General features: G+C 43.8%; 1 protein-coding gene across 2 annotated transcripts in view; it reads left to right on the top strand.

The window, feature by feature from the left end:
- Positions 1 to 8,943: 8,943 nt before the first annotated feature.
- The window catches only part of RNF122 (ring finger protein 122), a 29,387-nt gene continuing 25,837 nt past the window's right edge, over positions 8,944 to 12,493 (top strand). For both annotated transcript variants that reach the window (XM_081334168.1, XM_081334167.1), the window contains exon 1: positions 8,944 to 9,285. In XM_081334168.1, coding sequence (XP_081190294.1) covers positions 9,261 to 9,285 — 25 coding nt within the window. In that variant the 5' untranslated portion in view covers positions 8,944 to 9,260. The remainder of the gene's footprint in view (positions 9,286 to 12,493) is intronic.

The following is a 12,493-nucleotide window of genomic DNA, read 5'->3' as shown; positions in this document are numbered from 1 at the left end:
GAAGGATGCTGAATGGTCTTTATTTTTCACGTCCAGGCTGAAAGAAGCTTTCTAGAAATTTCTACCAGCTGAATTAGAAAAAAAGAAAAGGTCCCCGTAATACCACCACTAAAAAAATTCAAAGGGAGAACTTGGTTTATGACATCTTCCCCTCGTATTTAATAGAAACAGAAAGGCTGCAGACCAGTGAACAGAATGCTATAAAATAGTCCTCAACTTATGACGTTAATAGCAGTGGCGGGATTCAGACGGTTCGCACCACTTCGGCAGAACCGGTAGCTAATTTTTTTGTTGCCCAGGCCCAGAATGGACGTCCGGAAGTAGCATCCATACAGAGAACCGGTTGTTCCCCTATTTGGATCCCACCACTGGTTAATAAGAGTCAAAATTTCCATTGCTAAGCAAGACAACTGTTAATTTTATAACTGTAAAAAAAAATTGCCAGAGTGGAGTGCTTAAATTAACCATTGCAGTTGTTAAGTGAACCTAATGTCCCCATTGACTTTGCTTGTCAGGTCGCGAAAGGAGATCACACAATCCTGGGACACTGCAAAGGTCATAAGTAATGAGTCAGTTGCCAAGGGTCTGAATTTTGATCAGGTGGCCACAGGGATGCTGCAACATTTTAAGTGTGAAAAAGAGTCCAAAGTCACTTTTTTTTCGGTGCCACTGTAACTTCAGTCACTAAACAAATGATGGAAGTCGAGGACTACCTATTGGTTAAAAAAAAAGCCTCCTTCAAGTCAAGCTTAACTCCTGATGTCTCTAGGGACACTTCCATTTTGTTTCTTGGGTAACATGGTGGAAATAGTTTGCCGTCGCTTTTTTTTTCTACCATAGTTTTGGAGTTGTCAATCTAATCTACGGTCCTGAAATTGTCACCCTTCTAAGTTCCAATCCAGGCGTGACCCTGCTTAGCTTTGGGGAATCTGTCAGGTACACAAAGAGGATATGTATTAAGTAAGTGGAAGGGCACTACAGTTCCCCACTGAGAATTTCAGTGATTTTTTTTTTCCCTTCTGAAAGCTAATGTCCTGGGGTTGAAGTCAGAAGGCAAAAGAACAACAGGTGTATCGTTCATTGAAGACAGATCACGGGGTGTCCGGTTTAAAAAAAAAAATAGTTTTTTTTGTCTGCATGCTGATTCTAAGCTTTCCCTATATTGGAGTCTTTCTGACTCCATTTAGCCTTAAAATAAACTGGAGGATGGATCAAAACCCATCAGCATCTCTGGTGCAATAGTTTAATGTGCATAAATGCCAGGCTTAAGAAAGAAGCAGCTTGTCATACTTCAGAATAAACGCCAAGGGGCGGTAGAACCTGGAGAATTAATAATAGCAGCTAGGCAGAGGAACAGGAATGGCAAAATACAATTCTATTTGGCCTCTACCTTTCCCTGTTGAAAATAAAGTCCTTCTGTTCTTGTTGTTCCTCAACCCCAGAAGCCCATCTGGTATGTGCCAGGGGTAAGAAACAATGGATGGAAACTAATCAAGGAAAGAAGCAACCTGGAATTAAGGAGAAACATCCTAACAGTGAAGACAGCAGCTTATATTACATTATATTTCAGCTAGAACTGAAGGCAGCATATCTTAAATACTGATTGTCTGGCTTCCAGATTAAAAACCCATTAGGCTGGACACTGGAAAAGATACATTTGGCCTTATATCGTCACGTGAACTTGGAAACAAAAACTGGGGAATATGGAAGGGGTTAAATGGAATCAAAATCTCCTCCCTATTCCCTGATTTAATTGCCTAATGAGAGAAAATGTGTAATAAAGATCTGGAAACAAAGATTAAAGCAGTTCACGGAATACAGTAGATGACTTTCAGCCCACCAGTTTAAAAATACAGAACAATTTTGATCCCCAATCTGTACGCACTGAGACTATCACAAAACACGCCTCATCCTGTTTACAGACATACACGTGTATTTTGTACTTATCTCTCAGAAAGCTCATGAGACCAGCTTCTCCAGAAGATACTGATTTTATTCCCTTCATACCTTTTTGCTGGCTTTTTAAAGCCAGCTGATTGAAACTCTGACAAACATCCATAAGACACCAGAATTTTGTTCTGATACAGCAGTAGAATGGAGTCATATTACAATGACGATCACTTGAGATATTTTCATTTTGCAAAATAACCTTGGATCCAAATCCCTGAAAGAGCAGCACATACCTATATAGAGGAAATAAAAGATGACCTGGCTAGAAGTGTGGGCATTGTAGTCCAATAATAAAGGAAAGCCTCATTTGGGAGTATCTCTAATCAATGCCAGACTGGGCTATTGGCAGGCAGTGCTTACTTCTTCTTTTGTGTAGTAATTATGCACAATTCTGGACACCAAGAAAGAGAGGAACTGCACATTTGGTGAAATTTAAGCCCTTCTTCAAAGGGCTGGATTAACTAATATCCAGAATAATCTGAGGTCATTCTAATGCCCACTTTTCTGTGTACAGCCAATATACTGAGAATTCCTCTTAGTGTAGTGTTGGCCTTGCAGACAGGACTTTTTTGTAACAAGGAACCTTAATTAAGTAGTGGCTGGTACCAGAATATTAAAATAACCAATCCTTAATTGCTACAAGGTCTCAAGAGTTAAAAACAGAAAGTTAGGATTCCAAATCAGATGTTCCAATCGTTACTTCTTTGTTGAAAATGCTTTACGGTCCTCTCTTCATCCTTAAGTGATCCACAAAATAATAAAAGCCAGGTGATCTCTGCCTTTTAGCTTAGAATCTAAATATAAAATAAACACGGGAAAGGGGTGGGAAGGAAAGGGGGAAAAGAAAACAGAAGATATTTCACATCTGTCAGACAGCTGGAGACAGGGCAGAAGAAGAAAAGCATCAGTGTAGTAAACTTTACAGTGTGGCTAGCTTCAGAACAACTTTTTTGTTATTCTGGCTTGCCCAAACAAAAGTGAAACAGTGGCAGTGATATGATCCCACTCGACCCCCTTGTTGTTTCTTTCCATGTCTGGATAACAAAGCCAAATGGAGGAAATTAATTTAAACCCTTCTTAGGTCCTGGATTGTAGTGTTCATACAACCCACCAACCTTCTAAACACACGTGTCAGCACTGAGAGTAAAAGAACATTGGCGGCCTCCTCCAACGTAAATCATGCTGAATTTAAGGCTAACTCAGTTATAGTGGAAATGGGCAGGCTGGCAAACCAAGTTCGTCTTTGTTTTCTTTAATGGGCAACTTTTTGTTGTTGTTGTTAGCTGCGAAGTCGAGTCCGACCCATCGCGACCCTATGGACAACGTTCCTCCAGGCCTTCCTGTCCTCTACCATCTTCTGGAGTCCATTTAAGCTCACGCCTACTGCTTCAGTGACTCCATCCAGCCACCTCATTCTCTGTCATCCCCTTCTTCTCTTGCCCTCAATCTTTCCCAGCATTAGGCTCTTCTCCAGTGAGTCCTTCCTTCTCATTAGGTGGCCAAAGTATTTGAGTTTTAGCTTCAGGATCTGGCCTTCTAAAGAGCAGTCAGGGTTGATCTCCTCTAGGACTGACCAGTTTGATCGCCTTGCAGTCCAAGGGACTCGCAGGAGTCTTCTCCAGCACCATAGTTCAAAGGCCTCAATTCTTTGGCGCTCAGCCTTTTTTATGGTCCAACTTTCACTGCCATACATTGCAACTGGGAAGACCATAGCCTTGACTATACACACTTTTGTTGACAGGGTGATGTCTCTGCTTTTTAGTGTGCTGTCTAGATTTGCCATGACTTTCCTCCCCAGGAGCAAGCATCTTTTAATTTCTACAGTCCCCATCTGCAGTGATCTGCATACACTTAAATATTTCATTTACAGTAGATGGGCAGCAGTTTTCTGGAAGCTTCAAACTCCAAGTGGGGAAACGAATAAGGGAAATTGTCATACCCCAACATTTGTCATTTTCTTCCCAAGAGGTCCTTTCCAGACACGTATTTATTATCCATTCCAATTTTAAAATATTGTAGAGCCTTTGGTTTAGCCAGGATGGATACTTTCTCCTGAGTCCTTCTTGGATGTTTTAAGGGTATTCCTATATACCACAGAAACTGTAGATCATGGGATATTAAACCGTTCCCTATATAAGCTCCAAACAGACCCTTACGTTTCCTGTCTTAAAGAAATTTCTAAGTAGGGAGTGAGATTTCTATTTAATGCTACTTTTCTCAGGCAGGGCTATACCTCTCAAGTCACCGAGTTCTGTGCTACCGTTTGTACAGTACATAGTGCCATTACTTAGGATTGGAAATTATTGTAATAGTATTTTATTTGGATTTAATAGCTATGTTCTCAATTATTTCTACTATACTTATTGTTTTTCTCTTATACACATACTGTATATACACATGCGTGCATATACAGTATGTGTATATACAGTATGTGTGTGTGTGTCTGAATGCATGTATAGGTATAGGTATAGGTATAAGTATACCAGTAGGTACAAGGACAGGTTACAGGTACAAATACAAGTACAGTATATACAGTACTGTATGTATAGGTATAGGTACAAGTACTGGTACAGGTATAGGTAAAGGTTTCCCTGTCCAGTCATGTCCAATTTTAGGAGGCGGTGCTCATCTCTTTCTCAGCCAAGGGAACCAGCATTGTCTGAAGATGCTTCCATGGTCATGGGGCCAGCATGACACTGTAAGCCGAGGTACACAGAATGCTGTTTCTTGCCCACTGAAATAATAGGTATTTATTTATCTACATTTGCATGCTTTTGAACACCTAGGGTAGGACCTGAGGCAAATAAGGGAGCTCACCCCATTGTGTGGAGCTCAGGTCTCAAACCTAGGCTGTCAGCTGACAAGCTCAGCATCTTTAACCACTGAGCCATCGCGCCCCAATAGATAGATAGATGTGTGTGTGTGTGTGTGTATACACATATATAATGTTTATGTAAAGAACCACGTAATACTTATTTTATTCAATATCTTGTTTGTATCTGGCCCCAGGGCTGTAATAAATAAATTAATATTAAGGGAGATCTACCACTCATAAAAAAATCTATCGTTTTCCTTCAAAAATGCACAGCTCATATTTCACAGGCAATTCTCCTGTTTTGTCAAAACAGAAAGGAAAGGAGAAGGGGAGAGAAAGAGACAAACAAGAGGGAGAAATATTGCTGCAGATAAATAACGGAATACTGGTTTAGCCCAGTCTTTGTTTGAAATGGCAACATTGCTCAAAGACACACAGGCACTAGCCTACGGCAGATCCCTCCTCAAACAAATGTTTGAAAGCAATGTCACATATATATTGTTGTTCCAAAATACCCATTGTTTTCAGTGACCCTTAGGGTTATGTGCCTAGGGCATGAAAGATTGCAGCCTCCGGCTATAAATCTATATGAATCCAGTTTGTGTAGGTGCAACAAGGAGCAGGGGAGAGACATTAGGAGAGAGAGGAACCCTCCTGTTTCTTGGGTACAGAACTTCTTGGGACTCGTAGCAAGAGACCTATGTTAGTTCGTGGTGGAAAGAAGTCCATTGTAATAAAACATGGACTCCAGAAGATAGTAGAGGACAGGAAGGCCTGGAGGAACGTTGTCCACAGGGTCACGATGGCTCGGACACGACTTCGCAGCTAACAACAACAACAACAATAAAACATACTGGTCAGAAAAGATGCTACTAGAGTCCCAATTTTTTTGAAGAACCAGACAGGATCATTTACAGTGCTGTAAAGCGTAGCCTCTTGAGTCAAGTTCCGATTCTTGTTATTCTATTACAAAAAAAAAAGTTAAATTCCTATTTACCACCTGGATAACAGACATGTACTTTTCTTACGGGAATACAGAACTAATCTGCCAGCACTTTCTTCTGAGATGTTTTTCAATTTCTTTGTGGTCTGCTGTCGAAGCATTTACCAAGTCTGACCTGGTTACTTCTCAGAATCAGCTCAAGTTTGCTAAATTCGGTCCCCCGCAGGCATATTTCACTTGTCCTGTCTTCTCCAGCCCTTTCCTCCAATGTCAGCATGTTTGGTTGGATTTTTAATCACAGTTGGGGCAAAAACCGTGATAGGAAAAACTTTTTTTAGAAAACTTTCTAGAGTCAATGCATTGATCAAATTCTTTGCTGTAGCAATTTTTTTTTTAAAAAATGAGAGAACTAATCACACGGAACTATCTTAGCTGTTGGTAAATATCACTTTGAATTGATTTTAAATGTTGCAGCGCATGAGCCATCTGAGAACTGCCTATACATTAGAATGTATGAGACATAAATATTTATATACATAAATAAAATATAAGAGATTAGGGATTTGATTTCAGGGCAGGTGAACCCATCACAAGAATTTTATCATCTTCCATTAAATATAATTTTGCCACATGAAAGATTCAGTGTGCACAGTATTCGGTCGTGACCTTGAGAAACAGGATGCTATGATTTAGGCCTTTTAAAAATTATTAATGCAACATTTGCACTCCAACCCCCTAAAAATTCTTTCCTCTTATTTTCATCTTTTGCCGGAGTTGGTGATGGCGATGATTTTTCCACCAAAATTACTGAACTCTTGTGGTGGAGGGCTAGATATAGATAAGATTCCCTGCCTTTGTGACCACAATTGATCCATCCAATTTTCAACCTTCCTTCAGTTCTCCCACACATGCACACCCCTCCAACTGTGGGTCCCCAAACCACTAAATCCCTTCATCTTTCTCCTAGAAGAGAGCCAGGCCATGTACAATACATAAGCAGCAATCACAACCAGGCTGAGAAAGTGGATGCCAGACAGTGCCACACAGTCTCCAGAATGAGACTGAACAGATGGATTTGAAACGACAAAGAAAGATAACAGAATAACAGCGTTGGAAGGGACCTGGGAGGTTTTGTAGTCCAGCCCCCAACTCAAACAGGAGACCTTATACCATTCCAGACAAGTGTTCAGTTTCTTCTTAAAAACCTCCAGTGCTGGAGCAACCCACAACTTCTGAAAGAAAGTCGTTCCACTGATTAATTCTTCTAACTGTCAGGATATTTCTCCTTAGTTCTAGGGTTGCTTCTCTCTTTGGTTAGTTTCCATCCGTGGCTTCTTGTCCTGCCTTCAGGCACTTTGGAGAATAGCTTGACTCCCTCTTCTTTGTGGCAGCCCCTGAGATATTGGAACACTGCCGTTGTGTCCCCCCTCGTCCTTTTCTTCATTAAACTAGACTTACCCAATTCCAGCAACCGTTCTTTGTACGTTTTAGCCACCAGTCCTCTAAACATCTTTGTTGCTCGATAGAATAAAATAAATCAGCATTAACGGGGGGGGGGGAAGGAATTGAGGAACTGCATGGCTTCGTGGCGGTGACCTTTCTCGCTGTTTATTCTGCAGCTCATTAAATGGGACACCATTGTTTGCCAAAACTGAGATTAGCAAGATGTGACCCACCCAGGTCAGATTTGTTTGATGGTGGATTACAGATGCAGCCCAGCAGGTAAAGAGCAAGGTCTTATATGGAGGGGCTGGTCTCAGTGAACAGTTCGCCGTTCACATGTGGTGTCTGCCATCATTTGTCGCAGTGAGGAATCTTCCATTGCAGGACACTTCAGGCATTTATTCCTTTCTCCCCTGCAGTCCACTGATTTGGCGGGGGAGGGGATTGGGTTAGTGACTTAAGACCGTGTCACTTCTTTACTAGGGCTGAGAAATGTCTACCTGGCATCCAGCACCCGACATCAGCAACTGGACTTCTTCCAGCTCCCTTGAGTTCTGCTGGCTTACTCCCTACCTCTTCAGTTTTAATCCACAGAGGTTGCAAACTTCTATCTTGATGGCACCGCCTTGATGCAGTTGACTCCGTCGGAAATACAACACATATGATTGGATAAAAAAGGTAAAGGTTCCCCCGCACATGTGTGCTAGTCGTTTCCAACTCTAGGGGCCGGTGCTCATCTCCGTTTCAAAGCCGAAGAGGACGTCTTCCATGGTCATGTGGACAGCATGACTAGACGCCAGAGGCACACAGAAGACGGTTACCTTCCCACTGCAGTGGTCCCTATTTTTCTACTTGCATTTTTACATGCTTTCGAACTGCTAGGTTGGCAGAAGCTGGGACGAGTAACAGGCGCTCACTCTGCTACGCGGCACTCGGGATTCGACCCGCCAAACTGCCGACCATCCGATCGACAAGCTCAGCGTCCTAACCCACTGAGCCACCACGTCCCTATGATTAGATAATAACAGACAAAAATGCAGCTCAAAGGAGGCCTGGACTGGTTCGGTTTGGAAGTGTGTGTCCACCTCCAGAAAGAAAAGGCAGTGGGAAACAGGGAAGGGTATTCAGAGTCAACTGATGGGGTGCAGGTAAGAATTTGACCAGGTCACCTCTGGCCGTTGTTATTGTGTGGGAGAAGGTGTTATTGTGTGGGAGAAGGTGCAGGATGCAACTCACTTTGCCCTGTAAACAAAATAAAGGAGGAAAAGAAATGTCATAAAAGAAGGGAGATTCGCCACGTCCTTTTTGGGGTGAAGAGCGGGAAAGGTGTTCCTTTTAAAATATTATTATTATTATTATTATTATTATTATTATTATTATTATTATTATTATTATTATTATTATTATTATTATTATTATTATTATATTATTAAAATATTAATAAAATCGGGCTTCAGCCCCTCCATCGGCCAAGCTCTGCCTTCCGTCCAAGGCTACCTGTGCCGAGAACGATCCTCAGGAGCAGCGAGGATCTCTCTCTCTCTCTCTCTCTCTCTCTCTCTCTCTCTCAATCTCTCTCTCTTTGGGTCCGCAACGCTATAGGCTGGAGCCCCGTTCCAAGCCAGCCAATCCCGAGCCACTCCTTGCCGACTTCAAAAGCCCAGATGCTAATCGGCTCCTCTCCTCCAGAGGCCCCGATTGGCTGGCGGAGTGAAAAGGGGGAGGAGAGGGGGCGTTGACCAGGCGGAGGGTCGGTCTCCGAAGCCGTGTGTCTCTGTGTGTTTGTGTGTGTGTGTGTGTGTGTTGGACGAGGCCCCGAGAAAAGAAGCTGCGGCTCGGCTCGGCTCACTCGCTCCGCGGTGGCTCGTCTCGTCTCGTCTCGAGCCGTTCGAAACAGCCCGCGCCCGAGCCGCGAGACTCTTTCTCCCTCGGATAGACTGCGACGGGCGCGGGAGGATTGCCCGCGATTGGCATGTTGCGTCCCGCTCCGAGGCTGGGCGGAGGAGGCGGTCAAGGCTGGTAAAGCCAGGTTGTCATCGGGGGGGCCCCGCGCACTTCGGGGTATTGTTTCGCCTTGCCTTTCCGCCAGCAGCTGCTCTGGGGCCTCTGATGCACCCCTTCCAGTGGTGTAACGGTAAGTCCGCCCGACCCCTCCACCCCCGGCAGGCATGGGGAAGGGGCAAGCAAGCCACCCACCCACCCACCCTCTCCCGTGGAATCCCCCTTCTCTTTGCCCCGTCCATTGGAGGGGGGGAGGCAGATCCACTCGTGGGCTAGAGCTTCTCCTTTCTTGGTAGAGCTGCTAGCCCAAAGGGTGTGTGTCTGTGTGTGTGTGTGTGCGTGCGTGCGTGGAACCCTCTCCCACCCACCACCCACCCCGATCAAAAGGGAGCTGCTGCGGGTGGGGGGGGTGATGAGTCCGCCCCCCTTCCAGAAGCGGCTGGGCCGGCTGTTCTTTGTCTCCGCCGAAGGAAACAGCACCGCCTTGAGGTGCCCCAACCCCGTCCGAGCAGCCAAGCTGGAGTGGGTCGACGCCTCGCCAAACGGACGGGGCTGCACGTCTTTTGTCTCCCGACAAGCGGGGCAAAATTAGGGCTTCCACCCTGCACGCTGGCTTGCGTGGGAGCCGCACCACCCTGCCGTTAGAGCCTCCGAAGCCAATCCTGGGGGATAGTAGCAACCTTAACTGGGTTAGGATTGCAAAATCTGTGCGGGCTCCTGGCCCACGAAACCCACCTGGGAAGCCTGCTTGCTGGCTTTCTACAGCACGGAGAGCTCTTGGGTTGGGTGACCTGGTGTTTGTCTTGCTTTGTTGTTAGCTGTTACCACCTTGTGCAAACCCAGCCCCTTTGGTTGATTTAGAATTCGGGGTCAGTACAAACCCTAGGTTTCGGCCAGTAACTGGGTTCTGTCGCTCCAATGTAAAGAAAGGCTGTCAGATCATTAAGTCAGTTCCACTGGGTGTCACATTATTGTTGCCTTGTTGAACAGTGCCTAGTGCTGCCAGTTTTGGACCATGACTCCCATCAGCCACGGCCAAATGTTTACAGAAAGTGAACACCCAAATAAAAAGTGGACACAAGGCTGCAGGCTCCTGCGCCGATTCTTCCAATTAATATTATTTATCCCCTCTTGATAAAAACAATAAAGCTGGATTTTCTTACATGGAACTATGCACAAAACTTTTTCTCCCATCCAAACGAGGCAGCAAAGCCAAGCAACTTTGAACAGATCCAAAAGCCAGAGACTCAAAATGGCAATCGGACAGTAAAAACAGTGAAACGGGGGATCGAATGAGATCGGCCAATCTTGTGAATTTTATCCTGGCACTTTTTGCTGTTTAACTACTGTCCATGTTCACCTCCAAAAAGCTGCTCAGCTGATCCCGTTTTTGTAGACGTTTTTTACTCCAAGGAAGATTGCTTGGCTGGCTGGCACATTCCTTTTGCTCAAACTTTTTGTATTTGGGATGTTTCTTTTTCCTCCAAATGAGGAGAGGCGGGTAAGAATGAATCCATCTTGGCTGGCGGCACAAAGGAAAAGCACAAAACTCTCTTATCTTGCACAGTTTAGCCAGGGAAGTTTCTTAAAATCCTATTTTGCATGTTGCATTTTGTGGCCCTGGTGAAGACTGGCTCCTTTGCAGAAGCCTAGCAGATGGCGACTGCTTTTATCATGGGGTTAATTAAAAGGGTGAAGCTGTGCTTGGGGTGAATTACTTCAAGCAGCTTTGGTTTGTGTGGCTTCCTTCTTCATTTCCTCTTTTTCTCCCTCCTTCATCTCGCCTCTCTACTTCACCAAATTTAACAAACCCGCCCCCACCCCCCAAATCTCTGGGCCATGTGCTTCCCAGACAATGGCAGGGAAGGGAAACGAGAGGAGGAGGAGGAGGGAGAGACGGTCTATTCTGAGTATCCACAGGGACAGAGTCAAAGGCAGAGTATTCACTTAACCTCTTCTGCTTTGCTTGAAGCAAGTTCAGCTTCTCCTACCACCTGCAGCTTCATGGATAGAATTAGAACAAAGGTGGGGTGGGACAAAAGTCCCATCTCCCACTGTCAGGACTGTTTGCAAAAAGATGCAGTAAACAAAGTTTGTTTTGGAATCTTTCCAGCAAAGTCTAAATAAAACAAAATTGCTTTTCAGTTGCAGGTCGGCTAGCTAAATCAATTCCATTTTACTTCTCAGTAGGATCTGTATTCCTTCTTTTAATCAAGGTCTTATTCTGGTCTTCCAGTTTTGATTGTGGCCCAGCTGATAATGCTTGAACGATCTTTCCTCCGCCTCCTTCCTCCTTTTTCCTCTTCTTCTCTGAATGATACAAATATTAAGATCTGTTATGTGATCATGACTATGATCTGTCACTATATGTGTGTTTCATGTACAACAATCCTGGAAAGGTAAGCAGGTTATTTCTCATTATTGAAGACAAGGATAAACATGGAAGAATTTCATTCTATTTTTTAAAAAACAAAAAGAAATATGAGCTTATCAAATGAGGCAAATTTCTTTCATAAACAGGATGAAAAGAAATAAAAGATTTGGCCATTCCAGGCGGAGCATTTGAAGTCTAATTTTTAAAAGTCAGAATTGGAACCATGATTATGGTGTGGAACAAGAGTTGCCTTCTCTTTTTATCTCTCAGGCTTCTCACTTTTAACAGCTACGTGCCAGGCTGGAACACCCTGGTCCCTTCCATGCTGAAAGCAATTGTCACCTATTCCTCTTGGCACTTCGAGGAGGGTGAGAATTTGATCTTAAGATACCATCATTCAGAAATAACTTGCAGTTTTAAACATTTCGGTAGGTTTCTTTGTCCCCAACTACAAACTGAGGGTTGAAGAGAAAGTTGCTTAGAGTAAAACTAGAATTAGCTTGTCCATGGAGATTCTCAATCATCCAGGTCATGATTGTCCCAAAGGTGATGTTCAAAAAGCAATGGGAGTTTTTCTCCTTGAAAATTTTTCACTTCTCATCCAAGAAGCTTCTTGGGTACAACTGAAGAATTGAAGAAGCTTCTTGGATGGGAAGCAAAACATTTTTTTCAAGGAGAAAAACCAGGAAAGTACAGTTGGCTTTTGAACAGCACCTTTGGGATAGAATTAACTTGATAGAAGTCCAGGCAACAGACACTCATGAGCCCCAGATGGTGTTCATACATCATCATAGTGAATTTGGGGTTAAAGTAGTATCTGATTGATTCATTGAACAATAAATTCATTGAACAATTGAACCATAAATCACGACTTAAAACCATGAGTAAGCCAAGCCAGATTCACCCACAGCCCAAAGCTGGTATCAGCAACCTTGGAATTGAGTGTAGGGCTTCCATTATGCCAACA

The sequence above is a fragment of the Vipera berus genome (genome assembly GCF_964194415.1).
Source record: "Vipera berus genome assembly, chromosome: 8".
Classification (NCBI taxonomy): domain Eukaryota; kingdom Metazoa; phylum Chordata; class Lepidosauria; order Squamata; family Viperidae; genus Vipera; species Vipera berus.
The sequence above is the reverse complement of the archived record's forward strand: the minus strand, read 5'-3'. Positions and strand labels throughout refer to the sequence as shown.